Source organism: Grus americana, chromosome 1 (genome assembly GCF_028858705.1).
Source record: "Grus americana isolate bGruAme1 chromosome 1, bGruAme1.mat, whole genome shotgun sequence".
Classification (NCBI taxonomy): domain Eukaryota; kingdom Metazoa; phylum Chordata; class Aves; order Gruiformes; family Gruidae; genus Grus; species Grus americana.
In genome coordinates this window covers 121606568-121628356 of record NC_072852.1, presented here as the reverse complement: position 1 = coordinate 121628356, position 21789 = coordinate 121606568, and the positions used below count along the sequence as shown (strand labels likewise).

The window sequence follows — 21789 nt, the reverse complement described above, 5'->3', positions numbered from 1 at the left end:
CCGAGAGCCAGCAGGCAGCCCGAGAGGCCCCCAGGGGAGGCGGGGCACTCCCCTTTCGGAAACAGCGCAGGCTACCGCCGCTTCTCCTCAGCGGCGAGACGGCAGGGCGGGACGGTGAGGGGCGGGGCCGGCCGTTGCTCTCAGCACCCGGGACAGCAGCGCGAGCCCCCGCGCGCCCCGCCGGGCGTTGCTGTGGCCGCAACGGCGGCGGCGCGCCCCGCCCTCCCCCGCGCGCCTTGGTTGCCACGGTGACGGTGACGCCGCGGCCATGTCGGACCTGGGCTCAGAGGAGGCTGAGGAGATCGAGGCCGATTTGGGGGTCCGCCGGGGCGGTCGGGGTGCCGCTGGCGGCTCAGCAGCACGGGCGGAGGCGGCCCTGAGCCGTCTCCCGGCCCCTGCTGCCGCGAGAGGCCCATCCCCGCTGGGAGCATCCGCCTCCGAGGGCGCTGGGGAGGAGCGGGGCGGGAAGCGGCTCACGGCCACGGGCGCCTCGGGCATAGGGTGGGGGAGCGCCAGCGGGGAAGGGAAGAGTGAACGTTACCGCTCACGGGGTCTTAGATACTGTATGCCGGCCGTGCTGAGCCTGGGAGAGCTGCCGAGGCACTTCGTCGGTGGGCACAGGAGTTTCAAAAGTACCATTCCAGTTGAGACCTGCCTAACTTTCTCCACTGGATGAAGTCATCCGTACTTCCCAGTAGTGTGTGGGGAAGGAAGGAAAGCCTCTGTGTGCCAGGATCTGATGAAAGTGCATAAGCAGTACATCTGTTGGCCAGGTGCTCCTGCAGTCTCTGATTCAAGCCAAATTGGAGCAGCTTTGAGCAAACACCTATTTTCTTCTGTCTAAAGAGGTTAGATTCAGTCAGGTCTAGCCCTCTTAAACAATTTATTTTTCACATTTGATCAGGAGTATGACGGTGAACGCAATTCAGAAGGTGAGCGACATGGACGTGGAAAAGCACGCCTACCCAATGGTGATACATACGATGGAGAATATGAACACGGTTTCAGAAGTGGACGGGTAAGGCAGTGACAGAAGACAGTGGTCGTGCTTATATTTCAGCAATTCTCTTACTTTGGGCACTATATTGAACCCAGAGTGAGAACTGACAAGTATTTTATCTATACCAAATATGTTTCAGGGGACCTACAGATTTAGAAGTGGTGCTTACTATACTGGAGAATATCTTCAAAACAAAAAGCATGGCCAGGGTACTTTTTTTTATCCAGATGGATCAAAATATGAAGGTAAAACACTGAACACAGTTGAAAGGATTTCTGTAACTGAAAGGACACATTCCCCCCTCAGCCCCTACCCCCCAAATGCAAGGAGGTAGTGAATTGGAGAATGTATTATTTTAAGAAGATAGATTTGCTATGAAATGTTTTTCTTTTATTCCTTTTTTACTACAAGCTCTGAGAAGTGTGGGTTTTATTTATGGGGATTTATGTACATTATTGTGAGCAGTGTGGTATTTAGTAGCAGTTTATTCTTGTCATGTCCTCCTTTCAAGTGGGGTGTTCCAAGTCCTGAGAAATATTAACTATTACAAATCAGTGCAATCTTGGTAGAAGAGAGTTTAGTTACTTATTTCTGAATGATGATTAGAACCACAGATGTGTCCCATATAAAGTATTTTAGGACTTTATTAGGTCCACCCTTAAAAAATAGTCTACTGGTTAGAGCACTTATTCAGGGACTGGGATGCCTCTGTGATTTATTTTTTTTTTATATTTCTTTTAAATTTCAATAGAAGAGTAATTAAAACATACAATCTAGCATCCCTTTGAGTATATATGTCCTTTGACTGACAAGACAATTTTAGCGAATGAGTCAAACTAAAGTAGTCCCTCTTTTTATTTGAGTGTAAATATCATATTATCTAATGGAACTGTAATACATTAGCAAATTTAAAGATAGGAGCAGGATGTTACATGGCTTCTTGTGTTCGCAGTGGTAATAGAGAATGATAATGGAAACAGACTGTGATGGACAAAATGAAAGGGAGGTCAGGCAGCTGCATAAATGTGTGTGGAGAGGGTCAGACAGAAGAAAGAAGAGGGAGGGCTTAGAGTAAGGAAAGGTGTAAGGAATCACAATGGTGTCATAGCTTTCTTTTCCTTCTCTAACAATTCATGTATGATAACTTTACAAACTGACCACTATAGCACACAATGAAATAAACCACATCTCACTCTGTTTTTATCTTATTTTCATTAAAGGTGACTGGGTGAATGACCAGAGACATGGCTATGGAGAGTATACGTATGCAAATGGAGACATCTATACTGGAGAATGGTTTAACCACAACAAGTTTGTTTCATTCTTACAGTGATGTTTCAAGTCACCCAATGGCATTAAAATGCAAAGGTTCTTTTCAAAGCATGGCTGGCTGCAGCAAATCAAGTGCTATTGAATGACCTTGGCAATTTAGTCCAACTTGAGTCATTTCAGCTATTTAAATAATACAGTTTTAATACCTTAAATATAACAACATCATAAATTCTTCATATTCATTAATATAAAGCAAAATTATAATTTTCTCCTTAGGCATGGGCAAGGTACATATGACTATAAAGACACGGGATCTAAGTATGTTGGTGGTTGGGTAAATGGAAACCAGGAAGGAGAAGCTGAAGTTATCCACCTAAACCATAGATTTAAGGGCAAGTTTTTGAACGGAAATGTAAGTGTGCTGGAAAACTCTCTATTCATCTGAACAGTTAGCATGGAATTGCCTTAATGTGATCTGTTTCCACTTAAAATAAGAAGCTAGGCTCCTGATCTTTTGTAGTTTTCTTGTACCACAAGTATAACATCGGAAATGGAATTAATCTATAGGACAGAATGCCATGTTTCTCTGCAACTTTGCTTTCAAACTATATTGTTGTAGACTTCTGTATGAATTTTGTAGTAAAGCATATTTTACATTTATATGCTTAGAGTGTATTAACTTTATAGTTCTGCTGACTTTTTTGTATCTTTGTGCAGCCTGTAGGTCGTGGCAAGTATGTTTTTGATATTGGATGTGAACAGCATGGTGAATACATACTATCAGAGCAGGTAAAGGAAATGGTGCAAATTATACTGAATATCAGAGAATTCAGTAAATCAAATCTATTGTTGAGTGATCTATAAAATGCCATATAGACACTGATGTTAAAGTAGATCTAACCAGTCAAAAATGGATAGAAACTCATGCATTCTTAAGAACTAAATGAGGTTTCATTTTGCTTTTTTCTTTACCTTCTCTACCATGTAAGCTTTGACAAGTACAAGGTGTGATTTTTGCACTATTTGCAAACAGGAGTTCTTTCTGCTTAAAGTTTAGAAGAATCAGGACCTTCCCAAAACATTTGAATTTCAAACCACAGAAGAATGTAGATGTGTTTGTCTGTACATTTAGCCTGTATTCTACTTTGTTCTGAACACCAGAAAACAAAAATATTTTTTCTTATATTTCTGAATTGCTTGATGCTATGCATACTAATGGTAATTTCCAGCAGATTCATGTTTTGGAAATATGTCCCATTGTTGTCCTGGTCCTATTAGAAGCTTAATATCCACAGGTCCTAATAGTTGTAGGGAGCACCTGGGATCAGGGACTGTTTTGCCTTGTCCTTCATGCATAAATGTTTTCAAATGTTTCTGATTAATATGGTGCAAAATAGCTATAGAAATAAGAAATATATCTTAATATTACTGTTTTGACTTCAAGAAAATATGCCACATTTTAGCTTAGAGTCTGCTACCTCACATTAGTTCCCATTACATACTCTTTGAAAATTCTCCAGTGCAGCAATTGTTTCTTAAGATAAGGACAAAATAGTAATAATAAAATAATGCTCTCATTAGTGATAGATATTTGCAAAACATGGAGACTGTTTTGGGTGTTTTTTTACTAAAAGCAAGAGATCCTCAAATTAAGTATCAGATTCATATGAGTATCCAAAGTGATGTGTATCTAGTATCCTCAGTTCAGTTGGGAATTGTTGGATGTGCTGATTTTGGAATATTAGGCCATCGCTGTGAAAGTTTAAACATGAATTTAAGAACTCAAGGTTAAGCACTCATCTTCTGAAAATGATTACTCTCAGGAACAATAATTTCTTCTCATGTGAATACTGTAGTGACTGTGTAAAGGAAGAGACAGTGCTGTCACTGAAGTAAGATTAAATTTTGCCTTTTTGCTTTAGTTGAAGTAAATGCAGAACAAGGCCATTTAATAAAAAAAAAAAAAAGAAATTAGCTTGCAATGCAGTTAATGATTCCATTACTAAGATTCCTTCATACTTGGATAAAATAAAGCATGATTTTTTACATTAAAAAAAAATTATCTTAAAATTTCAAAAACATAACCTTTTTGCAGTACCTTTCTGCTTCCTAGATACATTCCAGTCTCCCCTAAGCAAAGAATGAGGCAGAAAGAGCTGTTTTACCACTCTGATAGACAGTGTAGCATCTACCAGACCGAGCATCAGGTCTTACTTGCTGCTGTTACACTGTAGAGAGGCACAGAAGAGGAGACATAGTTGACGGGCCCCTTACAGTCATTCTGTTTAAGGGAGAGACAAAATTATACCTCAAAGAAAGCAAGCTGGCAAGCCTTGATCATTAGTAATAGTCCGTTGACTTCATCAAGGTTCAAAGTGTAGTTGTCTTCCAAGATTCGTGGCTGTTGAAGTTCCTCCACCTGTAAATACTTTAAAAGGCCATGTCATTGCCATTTTGACCCCAGGTAAAGAGGTTTTAGTACATAAAACCATCATCTTAGTTACTCCCTTAATACCTGTAAGATGAGATGCTGGATTTCATAAGCTGTCTTCTAGGATAAAGGAGAAGAAGAGGAGGAACCCTCATTACTTGTTGCACCAAAATGGAAAGCATCAGAAATTACCAAATTAACACTCTGGACTCCTCATGGGGAAAACCTACCTTCTCCCAGAGAAGCATCCCTAGTGACAGCAGCAGAAGCAGTGGAAGAAAGAGCAGCGGCAGGAATAACTGAAGAGGAGAAAATACCATCAATTGCAGGTTTGTTCTGCTGGACAGCTCACAACTCCATGCTTTGACTATCCCCTGAAACCGTGTTTTTTAGGTTTAATATCAAGTGGTGCAAGAGGTTTTTTGGTTTTGTTGTTTGGGGGTTTTTTCCTTATAATTTACCACATATTAAATGCTAGGAGCTTCCAAGTCTGTTCATAAACTGCACCATCTATATATGTCTGTTTTATCTCACATAGCATAATGAGGTACAACTGTTTGGGGAAGTGGGTGAATCACTGAAAACAATAGCTGAGTGCAAATTTGTAAAATAAATTTTCTACGGTATTTCTAATTTCCATATTTCAGTCACTGATGAATCTGCTGAGGGTAGGGATGATGAGCCTTCTCTTCATGAAGTATCCAGTGAAGTTTTTAGCGCAGAAAGGGATGCAGGAGAGGAAGACGAGGGAAGCAGAGAGGAAGAAGAAAACAAAGATCAGGAGGATCAAGGTGAGGAATGGGGCATGCTTGCTTATTCTTCTGTTAGCAATCAAGGTTTGAAATTATGTATGTCAATCAGCTGAAGTCATGCTGCTACTGAGAGATCCACTACCAAGCTGAAAAGACCATGGGAATCTCTACCTTTCATAAGGGGGGCAGTCTTCTGTAGATGTAAACTGGTTTTGAGTAGTCAAGTTCATATACTGTAACAGTACAAATTAAAGTGACACTTCTGTGCAGCATTATCTATGCATACACAGTTGACAGCACTTGCAGAGCTGAGTTTGTAAGTGATTGCATTTGCAAACTTTTTTTTTGTACAAAAATGCGAGAGAAGATTTCAGATCTGGGGAAATTCAGGGGATTTTGAGCACTCCGCTTTTCTTTCATGAATGGGACTGTGTGTTCTTATTCTCTCCACTGAAGTTAAAAAGCAGGCAAAAGAAATCTGAAAAAAAAAATTAGGTATTGTTATGCATTATGGTTTGAACAGTCTCTGGCTGATTTGTTTCTCCTACAAACTGAAGAGATTTGGAATTCAGATGCTCAGGTTTTCTTCCAGGCAGTTCAGAAGCCTATTTTAAATACAAAATTACTAAGAAGCAACCGAAGGATGCATCTATTTTACTCATATTTAGCCTACAGGCCTCCACCCAATTGTGTTGTTTGTATTTGTTAAGCGTTAATATTTACAAGCTTACATATCTGATGTATGAAAACATAAGATAAATTTATCCATTTGTAATCAGTCCATTTTTCAATAAATCAAAGCAAAGCACTATCCATAGGCAAAGCAATGTCCAGAAAGACTATTAAACCACGTGAAAATGCCTGGAGGTATACACGAAACATTTAGGTCAGCTCTTGGAATTCTTGTAGTGTATTTCCTCTCATTTGTTACCCATCACTTCTGAAGGTGCTCTACTGCTTCAGGGCAGACTAGCCAGCTAGCTGATCTGGTGTGTAGGACTGACATCTTACAGGATCTCTGGGCTTGGATCAGATCCAGCAGAAATCTCAGCAGGTTTCCTGCATAGCTCTGCTTTGGATTTGGCAAAAGTTCATTGAGCCTGGTTTGTCTCAAAATCTCTTGGACTCAAATAACCATTTTGACTGAACTTGATTCTAATAAATTTTCTGGCCTACCACGATGAAGCAGTTCTGGTATCCCCATTGGGTCTTTTTTGTTTTATTTGGCTTGGTTTTTTAAAGAACAAATGGACCCAGGTATCTGTTGGAGACAGCATAGATGCAGATACCAATGCATGAAAACATAGGAATGTGATAGATGTTATTAAAGCTCCTTCCAGCTCTTTATTTCTAGAATCAAAGAGTTGGATGATTTTATACATTTTTCAGCATAGGTCTACATCCATAATTAATTAGACAGCATATTGTTCCCCTTGTCTTTATGTTTAGCAAGATTAAGTTACAGTAAGAGGAAATGATTTGAAGAAAATACACATACTGTGAAAAGCAGATGTAACGAAATCTGTTTCCTTGCAGCCTTGTATTCTGTGCCCCATTACCATCATTCTTTTCCACACAGGAATTCCATCCTTCTTGCTCCATGTTTCTTATGATATCGTCTAAATAGGAGACTTTCTTTGGTTATTCCGGAGTTACATATGGGCTGGCTGACAGTCAATATGTGTGTACCGAGTCTATCTGGCAGCTGACAAACAATGTATAGCAGTTAAATTCAAGTATTGGCAGTGAAAGGCAGTGAGGAAGGAGGACTGAGGTAGACAGCATAGTCCTAGAATTATGTTTTAGGTTCCTAAGATTACTTTCCAGTATTTTATAATAAAATGCATCTCTGTGTCCTGTTTTTCCTTCACCTCCACAGGAACTGCTAGTTTAGAGGATAAGGAGGATGAATCAAAAGAAGCAGAGTAATGGGATACAACTAAAGACAAAGAGCCAAAAAAAGGAAATTTCAGAGTAAATCATTTATTACGGTAAACCCACAATATTTTCATTCATAAAAGGCTGAGTTAAGATACTTTGAATAAACATTTCTGTCACTGTTGTGTCTGGAATATAGATCTCTAGAACTTTTATGATCTCAGAGTGTGCAATCTCACAAGAACTTTATTTACTCCATGTAACAGGTAGTCAGTTGTTGAATTCAGTACAGGATTATTCTGGATTCATGAGGCTGTGTCCTCACAAGTTTGTAGAAGCAAATTCAATCTTGTCCCACTACTGATAGTTCTTCTCTTCCTTGAACCCTGCCTCGGGGCACAGAGACTTGGGGGTCTTGCTTGTGAAGACAAAGGCAGCATTGAGCTTCCCAGCTCTATCTGTATCCCCTGTCACTAGACCACCAGTTACAGGCCTACATTTTCCTTATTTATTTTTTTATTGTTTGTGTAGAAGCTCTTCTTGTTGCCCTAACTCTCCCCTTGCCAGTTTGAACTCAAACTGAATTTTGCTTTCATAACACACCGGTGCAGTGTTTTTAAATTCTTCCTTTGTAGTCTGTTTTTGCTTCTACTTTCTATATACTACTTGTTTGGTTTTTTTTTTTTTTGTGTGTGTGTGTGTATGTGTGTTGCAGCTCAGACCCAAGTTTCTTGTTTAGCATGTAGCCTTCCTTAAGCTGTTTAAAGGAGACTGTCAAGTCATCAGCGTGAGGAAGTGGATCTGGAACAAATTCCAAACACTATGCCACACTTAATACCCTCACTGATCCACAAGCTCTCAACCAGCATGTTGTCCATAGTATAGAAGAGCTCCATGCATTCAAGCTGCCTCTTCATACAGAGGAAAACTGTCCTCCTCGTTTTCTCTTTCTGTCTTTACTAACGAGCCCTTCATGCATTGGAGAGCTCCAGTTGTGCGAGCTGTCTCACCATGTTTCAGTTTTTCCAAGGATGTCACAGTTCTGCATCTGGACATGGAGCAGTTCCTAGTTCCTCCTTTTTGTTTCCCAGGCTGGATCCATTTGTGTACGTATACTTAAGGTAGGCTTCCTTTTGACTTGTTTTATCTTTCCCAAGGGATATCTTGCTCCCATCACCCGGCCCATTTACCTACCACCCCTGAACTCCATTCCTTAGTGTAAGCAGTTATCGCCATCCTCCAATGTATCAAGTTGAAGTCTCTCCTCACCAGATTTTCAGACCTGTTGGCAAAGATACTCTTACCCTACTTTGTTAGATCTCCTTGTTCCATGGTCATGAAAGCCAAAGCACTACCTATGGCAACAGCCATGTGACCAGTTGTTACCTCTCAGGATAGTGTCCTTTCCTACCTGACCTCTTCCCATGGAGGGTCAAGGGGACATCCTATGGGTTTCCATGTCTTCTGCCACCCAGAATCCTGCAGTTACTCTTGTTTTGCTCCAGGTGTCCTCAGCAGTATCACTGATGGTCACACTGATGAGAAATGAGGGGTAACAGTCAGGGAACCGGGTGAGCCTTGGCCATCTCTTTACAACACTCAGTATCTGGGCATCTACCAAACAGCAAACCTCCCATGACAGCATGGCTGGTCAGCAGACAGGTTCCTTTGTTCCCTACAGAAGGGGATCTCCAACTGCTACCACTTACTGGGGGTGCTCAAGCTGGGCACAGCTGGCTCTGAAGCTTTCCTCAGCAGCATCTGTTCCCCTCCCATGGCTATTAGTGCTCGATACCAACTCCCTGCCTTCAGGTCTGAGCAGGGAAGAGGAACATTTCTCCTACTGCCAGAAGTCATGAACTTCAGCAATGTCCCTCAGGGGACTCCCCATCCAGCGCTTTATCCAGCACAGCCCCCAGACATCCCTCCACCTCAGGCTCAGACCCTCACCTCTGTGGAGACCTTGCTGATATCTCATTACCCTTCTTAATAGTGAACAGTCTTGCATACCTCCTTCTGCAAGTCCTTGGACACATAGCACCTGGACCAGTACACACCTCCCACAGGGGAGGAACCCATCACCCACAGCCCCATGAGAGACTGTCACAACACCACCCTGTCTGTCACCACTGACGTGCCAAGGGTACTTTCTTCACTGGTGCTGGACATCAGGCCCAGTAGCTTATCAGCATTGGTGTTGCACCGTCCCACACTGTTTGGAGGAGAGTCTCTGCCCTTCCCCAGCACCCACACAAATTACCCAAAGCTCTGCTTGCTGAATTCCCATCTCCCAGCTGAATAAGCATCCTTACACAGCAGACAAAAACCAGTCCAGCACCCCCGAATCAGCAGGCAGTTAACTACTGAACATGCAGCTCTTTTTAAATCAAGAACCTGTCAATCAGGGAGCAGCCAGCAGGATATAGCAGCTGCAGAAACCACCTAGAAGCAACCAGAGTCAAATGACATTATATAAATAGTAAGTTAAAAGTACAGAGCCAGGCAGAGCTGCACAAAGTATTGTACAAAAATGCTAAATGCCACAGGCAGATCTTTTCTCCTCTTCTGCAGGTGAATAAAGCTGCTCTCAAACATTTTTTTCCTGATAATATGTAAGCAATACCTTAATTATTAACATATGCATCCATCTGACTTTGACTCTCTCGTGCTGTGGGAATATTGGTATGAGTGTTCATTGGGCCTGGAGCCTGAGACAGAGAGTTGCCAGCCAGTAGCAGTTTGCTTTTGAAGTAAAATAAGTAGTTTTGGCCCAGTTGGGCTAAGAGATGTTGTACTGATATTGCTGAAACAGAACCTGAATTTTCTTATTCTTCACCTCAGAACAGGAAATCTATACTAAAATTTTAGTTTAGGGGAAAGAAGGAAAACATTTTAGCAAGTTCATTTTCTCTACAACTCACAATTTCAGCAAAGATACGTCCAGAAGTTTGAAAGTTAGTGATAAAAATGGATTAACAGAAAGTGGAGACAAGGAAACGAGTCATATGAAATAAACAGAGTTTACAACTTCTTCCTTGCAATTCTTCTCCTATCAGAAATGTCATAGTCAGAAAACTGCCATACAATCTTTCCCCTCCTATCTTACATGTCATTGCATTTGCAATTTCTTGTCACGCTGATGTGACTTCCCTGAGCATTTTTAGAGGTGGCTATCTTTTCCTCTTTTTGTTTTCTTTGGCAAGGAAAAGTGCTGCATTTCCATTATTACTGTAGCTAGATCAAAGCAAACTTGGCTTGCTTGTGTTGATTTTTGTGTCTTTTTGTAAAAAACTAAAACCCATTAGTTTACTGGTAGTTTTATTATATGCTACTGTAAATTTGAGAAATATCTGCACACATATTTCCCAACTCACTTTCATTTTAAGGTAATCTTCAGGTCAAGCTGAGTTCATTCTTTGATAATTTATATTACCATTTCCCTTGCAGCACTGTACAGTTTATTAGTATATGAGTGACCTCCAGTGGTATACCTGCAAAAAAAAAATTTAAAAAAAATATAAAAAGCATCCTGTCTAGAATACAATCAAGGAAAACTAAGAACATCTGGAAGTCTCTAAAGTTTTACAAAGTGCTCCCAAGAAGATGGCTTGCTCCTTTTGGAGACACCAGTACTTTTGTTGGAGGAAACTTTTTATTTCACTGTATTTTTCAGATACCTTAAGGATAATTTGGAAACTAGTTAATAGTAGTTCCTTCATTCCTATCTCGGAGACAGAGGAACCCCTGCCAAAACTTGTTGCATTAAGGTGTGCTAAGCCTCTCTCATCTTTCTACCTCTTAACTTTTCAGTAATGAAGAAAGACCATTTTAGATAGTACGAGAGCAGTCATTTTTCAGACCTCTTCCTAAATAGAGTAAAAAAAAAGATGTCCTGAATGAAAGGATATGATGTTGAACCTAAGGTTTTGAATATTTCCCCTCCAGATTTTCCTCCTTAGGTTATCACTCTGGTGTCCAAATCACTTACTCCAAAGGTTTTGAAGTATTCTTTAAAAGTATTAGACCATTTTACCCTATGCATCTAATATTGGTTTGGGTGCTCAGCTTTTTGCCTTTAAACCATAGAATCATAGAATTGTAGAATGGTTTGGGTTGGAAGGGACCTTTAAAAATCATCTAGTTCAACCTGCCTGCCATGAACAGGGACATATTTCACTAGATCAGGTTGCTCAAAGACCTGTCCAACCTGACCTTGGTATATCAATGACGTGTAAGACATTATGAGTTTGAGGTTAAGAGTCAGTAATTTTTCTCCCACATATAAAGCTGTGTATGAAAAAAAATAGTGCTGAGAGTATTTATGCTCCACATATCTTAGAAAAACATCAGGAAACCGTATTGTAAGTGACTTGCAGAGCTACTTCTTCCCCGTAGGTGGGACTTTTTCCACTGTTGACATTGCAGCTAGATGAGGTGCTTGGGGTTCTCAAGTTCTTCTCACACCAAGAAGGTCTTGGAGTGCACCTCTTTGCACCTGAAAATGCAAATCTTTTAAACCCCTTCAGAGAGAGGTCCGTTTTACATTCACAGATGATAAGGGAACAAAGACCTGTTTGAGCTGTTGCATAAAGCAGGCTTTCCCCTCTTTCATCCACTTCATGCTAAGGAAATGTAAGTCATTTTCCAGAGCACTACAATCTATGCATGCAAGATGTAGGAAACATCCCTTACTATGATCTATGCATGCAAGATGCAGGAAACATGCCTTCTGTCAAATTTTATGAGTCCTCACTTTCTGCAAGTTTGAGGGGCTGCAGGAGGGAAATCTTGCAGTATTGGGGCCTTGTCTCTCTTAAAAAGACTTCACATGCAGTGGAACATGAGTAAACATCATTCCTCTTTTCTAGGAGGATTGTGCTGGAAGAGTTCCAGCAGGCTATCTTTTTTCCCCCCTATCCAAGGCCAATAAATTTGTCATATAGTGTAAGGTAGGTTTTTTTTTGTAAACTGGTCGTGTACTTTTCAAATGTGTTCAGCCTGGGGACTTTTACCAAATTAGAAATAATGTCAGAAATCAAATGTTAGGGGAAGAAAACAGGTTAAGGAGACATGAAATTGCTTTTATAATTGATTCAACAACTTGCTCACATACATACCTGTCGTGGTTTAACCCCAGTATGTGGCTAAGCCCCACACAATGGGATCGGGGAGGGAACGAGAGACATCCTCCTTCTTCCTTCTGCTTTTATTGCTGAGCACAACATCGTATGGTATGGGATATCCCTTTGGTCAGTCGGGATCAGATGTCCCAGCTGTGTCCCCTCCCAACTTCTCCCACCACCCCAGCCTCCTCATTGGCAGGGCAGCGTGAGAAGCAGAAAAGACCTTGACACTGTGTAATCACTGTTCAGCAACAGCTAAAACATTCTTGTGTTATCATCAACACTGTTTTGGTCACAAATCCAAAACACAGCCCTGTACAAGACACTATGAAGAAAATTAACTCCATCCCAGCCAACACCAGTACAGTATCCCAAAAGGTGACATCCCTTGAAAGGGTCTTTGGTAACCTGCCTTGTTCAGCCTGTAGGCCCAGCAAAGACGTTACCTGTAATCTGCTTCTCTAAGTGACATAAGAAGACATGACTAGACTCTGTAAAGGTACACAGTGCTCACATCCCTGTGCTAACTCTTACAGTCACCCAGCAGAATGCAGTGCTTTACAGGCTCAGCGTCCCAAAGTTGTAGCCACATTGGCACAATGCTGTGCCTCAGCTAATAGACACCGTTAGGAATTAAGGTAAGAAACATCAGCATTACTCTGTGCCGAGAGCATCTCTCCAGGTGTGGCATGGACACAAAGGTCTCTGCACGAAGTGCTGCTGAGCCGTGTAGGCAAGTGAAGCAAGAAACTACAGCACAGGTGCAGGTGTCCATGCATTTCAGCCCTGCAGGAGAGCACAGAGGACCGCAGAGCTTGTTTTAGCAAGTTTTATTGTGTATATAAAGTGGGAAACAAAGCCATAAGAGAGATTGACATGTGCATTCCTTATTCTTCTGCCTGAAATACACAGCTTGGCTCCATTCCTGAAGGCGAGCAATTGTTTGTGATTCATTTGTCAACCCACACAGTCACAGACGTTTTCACTGGCAGAGGTCTCTCCATAAATGACTCTTTAGAATTTTTTTAAATAGCATAGTTATGCCTATGTGCTGGAGTAGTTTCTGAACCACCCTCAGTTGCAGTCATGTACCAGATGATTTTAAAGTGAACACCACAACGTGTAGTAAATTAACAACTTCCTGACACAAGTTCTGTGGGACCACGAAACTCCATTCTTAAATAGATCTGGCTTGCTATTTCTTTTGTAAAGACAGATGCTTGGGCAAGATTCTTTTGAATAACTTGGTACTAGATAATAGGTTATATTGTGCATAGGGATTTTCCATTCTGTGAATTATTTATTTGGCACGAGAAATCTGGCAGAACACCTGGGAAATGGTACCTTAGTATCAGACAAATTTAGGGAAAACTGAGCTTTAAAAGACAGAAATAAGGTCATTGTATTTAAAACGTGTTCTGTCAGAATTCGATTAATGGATTTTCATAAACAGATTTGCAACAGAAATTCCTGCTGTGAATTAGAAAGCATGCATGTATTAGTAGCATCTCTCTCTATTTGCTCCCCACCCACTGCCTCCAGCAGTATCTGAACACCAAAATGCTACAGATTGAGGACCTGGTTTTCAAAACACTTAATTACACAAATAGTTCCATTAAGGAGGCACTTTCAGGTGGATCAGGTTAAATGCTTTTAAAAATACGGTTTGTTTTTATTCTTTGCATCTGTAGAGGTAGGAGATGCTCCCTCCTGGGTATCCTCCCTGAGAACCCAAGGAAGCTCAAGGAGATCCCATTTGGAGGTTTTGCACAGTTTTTCTCCAAGTTTTCCTTCTAACTAGGTGTTAGAATCAAGAGCCCCAAAGAGCTCTCCAGAACTTTTGTGATCTCCACAAAAAACTGTCCTGTAAAATTCAATGATTCACTAACTCCTTCCTGTTCCCCACAGTATAATCCTTCATTTGTTCAAAGCTTTCGTGCTGTTCTCAAGTTCAAAGACTCATGAACATTTTAATTTTTAATCACCCATTAAAGAAAGCACTAAAAGGTCAAGACCAGACCCATACATTCTTCTGAACTCGCAATAAACAGCTGCATACGTTTTTTTCAAAAAAATTTCCTTGTGTTTTGGAGCATTTCAATAACAAATTTCTCAGGACACAGTAAAAAATCTACAGAACTGCTTTACCCCCTGCCTGATGATTTAAAATTGTGCAAAGTGAATAGAAGTAACTACTGTTCTGAGACAGCAGAATTGCATATTTGCCTTGCACTAGTATCAATGCTGGCACAGGGAAAAAGTTTTGGAAAAATCAGGAACAAAACATTCATAGCATTTTTTTATCTTGCTTTTCAGAAGAACCAGACTCAAGTGTCTTTCCAAGCAGTTCTGCCTAAAAGTAGTCCCAAACATTATCATAAATGTCTATGTTACTATCCTTTCAAAGTGTATGGAAGGAGCATTCTTGTTTGAAAAAATGCTGCTCCTCCTCCCCATCCCTCAATCACACCAGACCTTACTTAGTCATGTAAATCTGAGGTTGAGTTTTCCCACAAGGTGTCACCGTAGATTAACTTCACTGTAGGTCTTTATCAAAAGAATGTATATTTTCAGTTTTTAAGATATAAACAAAATATTCAGATTCTCTAGGTAGTACTAAAAGCATCTGTTAAAGTACATAACTTTGTAATGAAATAAATCCAATTAAAGAAAATTGCAATGGAGTAAAGAAACATCCATTTTTTGAAGTTGCATTAAATAATCAAGAAACTAGTAAAGAATTTCCTATTTCTTTTACTTACTACAAAAACAACTTTGAAGCTTTCAAGATAATTTTCTTCATTTCACTTGTGTTCAACAATTAGTTTCATATTATGAACACACCGCTTTAGGAATTCTCTCTCCTAAGCAACTAGATTTTACAACTATGAACCCTTGTACGTTAAAGATACAATTTCAGCTCTGTCCCTAAAAAGTGTTCTTTAGAGGTGAACCTGTGCTCACATGGGGTCTCAGGAAAGCCAAAAGCAGGGTCCTTGCAAGTAGAAGAGCTTGTTCTTGCCCTTTCGTTATTGAGACTGAGATACATTTTCAATGTCTTGCTATTTCTGCTGCCTGTTCTTTCTGTTCAATTGATTTGGACGGTAGAAATAGAGACGTCTTTATAAGTTAAAGATAGTATTTTGCGACTTGTCCTCACCTGCTTAGCGCTGCAGTGTCTGGATTAGAAGCCATCGCAAGAGAAATATTTAAGTCCCCAGTCCCTCTTTCCCACATGCTCTGGAGCTTAATTCTTTGTATTCATTGAAGTAAAATTAATTGGAGTGTATCTGTATTGAAAAAACAACAGCACAGCATGATTTTGGTTCAAGTGTCTTAGCAATCTGCCTGTTAAGTATATTTAGTTTCTGAACAGTGTTGTTCATGCTCTGTGGTCATTTGATTAGATGCCAAGATTGGGTGAACCGGTTGAATCCTTCCCCATGCCCCCACCTGTAAGAAAGGTCCTACCAGAGGGAGAGGCAGTTCCCCCAGCCCTGTCCTTCTCCCCTCTCGACACTCGCCTCTAGGGCTGCCTGCACACGCTCGTTTTGGATGGGAACTTGATGGGTAGTAATGGGATTAGAGTGCTGTAAACTGGCTTTCAGTAACATTATTTCTGCAGACCAAAAGGACTGAAAAGCAAAGAGAAGTATTTAATTGCTATGTTGTGCAGAGTGGCAGTAGCGTAGGAAAACTGTTCAAAGAGAGGAGATGATGCTGTTCTTATGGGTTACTTTTCACAATAGACCCACCCTGACAATACTTCTGATGACATTGGGTGGAGTGATAGATGTCATTTGGTATTTTATTTTTGTGTTTTAAAAGAATACCCAGATTCTTAACCCAAACTGGTATTTGCAGCACAATCTAGGATTAATGGATAAAACCATTATGGAAAAAACCCAACCCACATTATTTCTAAAAAGATAGAGGAAAGTTTCTCATGAAAGCAGTTGAAATTTTATGTCACTAATTCTTTAAAAATGACCAGTCTTTTAAGTGGCTTTGAAGACTCCTGTTCCTGAAGGAAGTCTCCTTTCACTCTTTGTTGTTGGTTAGAGCCAGCTCCATACGCCGTAGGCCCGTGCGTAGTAGCACAGGTCTCACCTGCCTCTCCTCATCTGCCTCTGGCTCCATCCCCAGGTGGGCAGTGTGGCATCATGTCCCAGTCTCATGAGGTGTCATTTGAGCAGCAGGCATTTTCCCTTCCTGCGTGAACCTGGAACACCGCTGTTGCTCTCACCCATCCTTATCCTCATCTGGGCTTTTGTTTCACTCCAACCAGCCTCTGTGCCTGGACCACTGAGATCAAGACCTCTCCTTATGCAATATGGTTACATAGACATGCGCCCCACTGGAGAAGAAAGGCACTGCCCACGACTTGCCTGCATTTCTTCTCGCGTAGAGAGGAAGGATCAGTCCCAAGGCTGGAACAACTCAAAAGGCTGAAACCTGGGGCTCAGACTGCAAAAGCTGTCTCAAAAGGCAGCTTTTCAGAGATGAGGGACAATGGTAGCATGGACCATAACAAGTACAGCTGCTAACATGTAAAAACAGAGCCTGGTCCCTATCCAGAGGCCGTATCCCTAGCGAAAGCTTGACCCAGAAACACACACGAACTCACAATCCTGGTACCGCATACCCCCAAGCCCTGGTCAGAGCTGGGATCATCTCTCACATGGGGATTTCAGTCTGGGGCAACAACTTCTCATATGACACCTGTCCTATGGCTTGAAATCGCTTGATGAAATCAGAGCAAATCACACCAAAAGCAACAGCTTTCATAAAGAGGAATGCCCCATGGGAGCACTGTGAGGTGGGAGCAGACTCCTCTGCGGGCACTGAGCTTGAACCTCCTGGAAGCAACCAGAGATGTGCCATGCCCAGGGCCAGGTCCTTGCCCCATGCCATCCCCATTGACCCACTGTCCCTATTTCCCCCTCCCTTCCCACTTGGACAGGTTCTTTGGTGAGGACACAGGGCTCCCAAAGGAGCTGCTTTTCACCAACAGAGGGTCGGGCTTGCCCCCACGGTCAGGGCTGAGCCAGCCTAAGGGAGCAGGTGGTATGGTGGGAGACCATTGCTGGTTGCTGTTATCATGGCTGAGTGCAAGACAGAGATGTTCTTCTCTCCCTCATCACTCTGCTCTCCTCCTATGTGCTAATTTTCTTGCACAGCCCTTTCTCAGCCAGACCTCTGACTCACAGCCCTCCCTGAAGACCACAGAGGAGCCTTGCCACTGCCTTCAGGGCTCTGCAAAATCATCCCTCACCACATCTGCCCCTCGGAGTGGACAGCAAGCTTGAGACAGGGCAAGATGTGGAGAAGTAACCAAGCCATGGTCTTCTCAGAGCTGCAATGGCATCCTGCTCCCCCAGAGCAAGAAGAGGCTGTGATGGCATTTGGGTTTTTTACCTTTTTCCAGGGCTGCACGCGTAGCCACCCATCTCATGCACTTGAGCTGCAACCAGCAATGCAGTCCTATTGCCATGCCTTGCATCACTTGCTAGCTAAATTGCTCCTGTCTTGGCCCTGGGACATTTGATTTTCACTTTAAAATTACAGCACTGTTGAAAAAGCAAGAGCTGAAGTAACTTCACCACAGCTGGAAAGTCAAAATGAATCATTTCAGGTGCAAGACCAAGATATTAAATCTCCACACCCACAGATAAGGGTGCTTGTCAGACACCTCTCAGCCCCAAAGCCTGAATGCTGAATGGGATCTACTGCATGCTCTGATGGTTAACAGCATGCATGCAGAGATATGTCAAGAAGGAGCAGGGAGATGAAGAGTGAAAATGAACACATTTTTCGTCATGCGAAGAGAGAAAGAGAAACTTCCATTCTTTCCTTTCATTGAAAGAAACACAGAGGTAGTTATCTGAGAGGATAACTAGGAAGGAAAATTACAAAGGAAAACAGACTGTGGAAAGGCATGTTCCTGTTTGTGCATAAAATTTTAGGGCTACATTCCCTTAATTAAACAAATCACCACGAGAAGAGTTACCGAGACCTTTCGGGTAACCTATCCAGTAGGTGTGTCACCATTTATACAATTTGGCACGGAACAGCACAAAGCAAAGCTGTTGTCCTTTGAGTGCCATCTCAGGAAATGTTCAGCAGTTAGAGTTGCTCACGTCACGGTTTTGTCACCAGTACGACAACGCAGTGCGTCTTTCTTGTCCCAGCAACAATAAAGCAATCAGTTCAGTTTTCTTCAAAAAGGAATCATTTAGTCCCTTTTGCAATATGAATCACTTGGGAATTGCTGAATGGGGAGCTGTTGTGATGGAAAATGGACCCCCTTTGTAGAAGAGGTAAATAAATAGTCAGTGTGGTATATTTGCTCTCACAGAACTGACGGAGTGAACAGGAAACCAGCGGCTTTAGGTAGAGCTGGTCTCCTCTTCAGGTAGGAGATGACTTTTTTTCAGTCCCAGTTTCTCTGCTTGTCTGAAAATATCCAAGTACATGAAAAAAAGCGATTCTTACTGGAAAATGCATTGTCTACTTTAGTGCCTTTAGCAGTGGAATTTATAATCAGGTAGTTCCATATCTATTAAACATTGGTACTCTCAGAAAAGGTTAAAAAGTACTTTCTTCACCACCAGAAGAATTATTTCTCACTTGCGTACCCGTTCCTAGGCTCCTTCTTCTCAGCCACTGAAAGGAAAAATTCAGGCACCAATCTCAGAAGTGTTTTTCTGTGTTTTGACAACTCAGAGAGGGTATTTCCCAGCCTCTGTAAGTCTTCTGGATAAATCACTGGACTGTGCTGAACCATGACCTGTCTTTGGCTCATTTTTGACAAGTGCAAAGGCAGAGCCGGCCTTCTAATCTTCCACGATACCATTTCTCCAGTTAAAAGCTGCATTTGCTCCATGAGTTAACGTTTTCACTGGTGGGTTGACCATCTGCCATTTGTTATTCTCTTTCAGCTCTTCACAGAAACACATGCCCAGCGAAGGGATCTAGGAAAGAATTTACCAGCAGAGTTACTAGCAGGGTCATTGCTTTGACATGAAAGAGGGAGCTTTGTACAGAAGAGACAAGACCCAGAGACTGTTCTGGGAGGAGAGACGAGGACATTTTGCCACTTCTGAAATGAACTAAAAACAAACTGGAGGCCTGTGTGGTGAAAACTGAACTTGTTTCATCATCCCAATTCATACCTGGATTTGATGATCAAAATATATTCACTCCTTCTTATGCATCAACAGTGGTAGTAAAAATATGTCTGAAGACTGAATTCTCTGGTTGGTCATACCAAGGCAGATGGTAAGGAAAACTGGGGTGAATAATTCTGCCACTGGTGATAATACAAAAACAAACAAAAAGCCTTGGCGACCAAGTCTGAAGCACAGCCCCCACTTGTGAAGCTGGCAAGAAAACCCTTCTCCACTTCATTCTGTAGCTGAGCACCGAAGTTATGAACTTACAGTGACTCGAAAAACAGACAACTTCTTAAAGAGTGACTCTCTGAATGTAGCTGCAGGGTACACTGACAACACCACAGGGAGGAGAGGGAAGGCTCCTAGTCCTGTTTCTAAAGGAAGGAGGCTAGCTCCAGACAGAGAGGTTTCCAAATGTGCCTCTTGTCTGCAGGTGTTACGTTCGCTTTTCCAGGGGAGTTAGATGAAAATCTTCTCCAAAGATTTAGCTGCTAGTCACATGCCGTTCACCAGGAGAAACTCCTTCTCTTGGCCTCCAGTGCTTTGCTAAAACTACATGGGATTCCCTTTGTGATGAGAAAGCTAATGTCATTGGTATTGGCATGCAGTTACATGCATGTCTCATTGTGTAAGCAGGCACCTTATTAAAAGTATAATAAACCAAAAAGAAAGCTTTGGGCTGAAAAAATATCTTCTTACCTTTCGTACCACCTGGGCAAAGTTGCTGCTGTCTCTGGCAGGGAGCCCTATCAGAGGTCGGGTAAAAGATGCCAAGGAAGAGCCATGGCCCACAATGAGGATGACACCTGATACACCAGAAAAAGCAAAGAAAAGTAGTGAGGGAGCTGCAGCACTGTCAGGTTCCCTGTCAGCAGATGGGTATTAGGCTCTTTTGGGGCCGTTCATCTTTGTAAACCACTTTGACAATGTGGCAGGGTGTATTGTGCTGGTCGGAAGAAGTCTGGTGTGTTGTAGGCATGCCAGCTAGGCGAGGAAGCATTTGCTAGGAAAAGAGAAAAAAAGGCTTTCCAGAAAAGTATATTATGCTGAGCTACATCCCGATGTAGAAAGACCACGCAAAGAGTCTCTTGCAATTTAGCACTCTACTGTCTTCTGTTTAATTTTGCTTCTTCATTAGCTATCCCATAAATTGTATGTATTTTAGTTTAGTGTAGCCCAGGACAAGGACTAAGAGTCTACCTTAAGCTCTGTGCGATACCAACAACTCATGTTAAATGTGTTTCTGTTGGTGAATCTCTGCCAGTTCCTGTTACTGAAAGTGACAGAATATACAAAGATCTGAAACCTTTACCTTTGCTGGGGCAGGCAGTGATGATCTGTTTTATAACCGCAGAGCTTCTGCTTACATATTCTTCATAACTTTCCGATGGCACCAGAGAAGAGAGTGGGAAGTTACCCCTGACAATAAAATCGCAAATATATGTTAATCTAGATGAATACTGGGACGCTGTTAGCACTATTGAATGACTAGACCAGAGAAAAGGAACTTGGTTAAAAAGATAAAAGTTCATCTACTGACTTGGCTGACATACTGCTACCTCAGCTTGCATGGAGCATCAGCTTCCCCCACAGTAATTTCCATTACATCTTATGGCTAAATCTCATAGCTCATAAAGCACTAGATGCAGGGAAAACCATGCTTTAATAAAAATTGTAGTTTACAGTGGAGATTATTTAAAGTAGAATTCATGCCTAAGAAAAGCTTACGCTTTGAGCAATTCTGTTGCAAGGACCACTGCCCGGTTATGGACTGCAGACTTGCAAAGCTGCCCAGCTCTAGCAATCATGACTGAGTTCAAACCAAGGTGAGACACTGATGATGTGCATGCTTTCAAGATTTGGCTGCTCAGTGTTAGTCTCCTTAATAAACAAAGCAAATCAAAATCAACAACAAATAAGGCATATCTGCATTAGCTGGACAAATGGATAGTAAAGACTTTTACTCCTAGAGTAAAAAAGAAAGTGTTTCCAGGGACTCTAGTCACAATGCACCACTCCTAAGTATCTCAGCACTTCTACTGAGACCAGGCATTCTTCTTTCTTTTATATACCCGGGCTCTTCAGGCACTGAAATAATATTTTCCCCCAAAAGTAAGATCCAGACCTTCAAACTGCTGCAAATCAGGGCAGTCCCATA

The 21789-nt window shown here is 41.8% G+C and overlaps 2 protein-coding genes across 3 annotated transcripts in view; one reads left to right on the top strand and one right to left on the bottom strand.

Annotated features, from left to right (window-relative positions):
* Positions 1–185: 185 nt before the first annotated feature.
* On the top strand, positions 186–20137 carry RSPH1 (radial spoke head component 1). Of its 2 annotated transcripts, XR_008575419.1 has the most exons (10): positions 186–319; positions 905–1018; positions 1140–1245; positions 2221–2311; positions 2549–2684; positions 2990–3061; positions 4828–5032; positions 5351–5494; positions 7335–7446; positions 19398–20137. XR_008575419.1 is itself a non-coding variant. In XM_054812827.1 (9 exons), exons 1-9 carry the CDS (start codon positions 269–271, stop codon positions 7382–7384), a joined length of 969 nt encoding a protein of 322 aa, XP_054668802.1. In that variant the 5' UTR covers positions 186–268; the 3' UTR covers positions 7385–7520. The 2 variants fall into 2 exon arrangements, 1 of the variants encoding a protein (XP_054668802.1); XM_054812827.1 differs by lacking the exon at positions 19398–20137 and having other exon boundaries at positions 7335–7520.
* Positions 18157–21789, bottom strand: part of UBASH3A (ubiquitin associated and SH3 domain containing A) — a 23337-nt gene continuing 19704 nt past the window's right edge. Inside the window, exons 12-14 of the mRNA XM_054812826.1 lie at positions 20944–21050; positions 20331–20437; positions 18157–19430 (exon numbers count right to left, since the gene is read on the bottom strand). Of these exons, the coding sequence (XP_054668801.1) occupies positions 19293–19430; positions 20331–20437; positions 20944–21050 (352 nt within the window). The 3' untranslated portion in view covers positions 18157–19292. The remainder of the gene's footprint in view (positions 19431–20330; positions 20438–20943; positions 21051–21789) is intronic.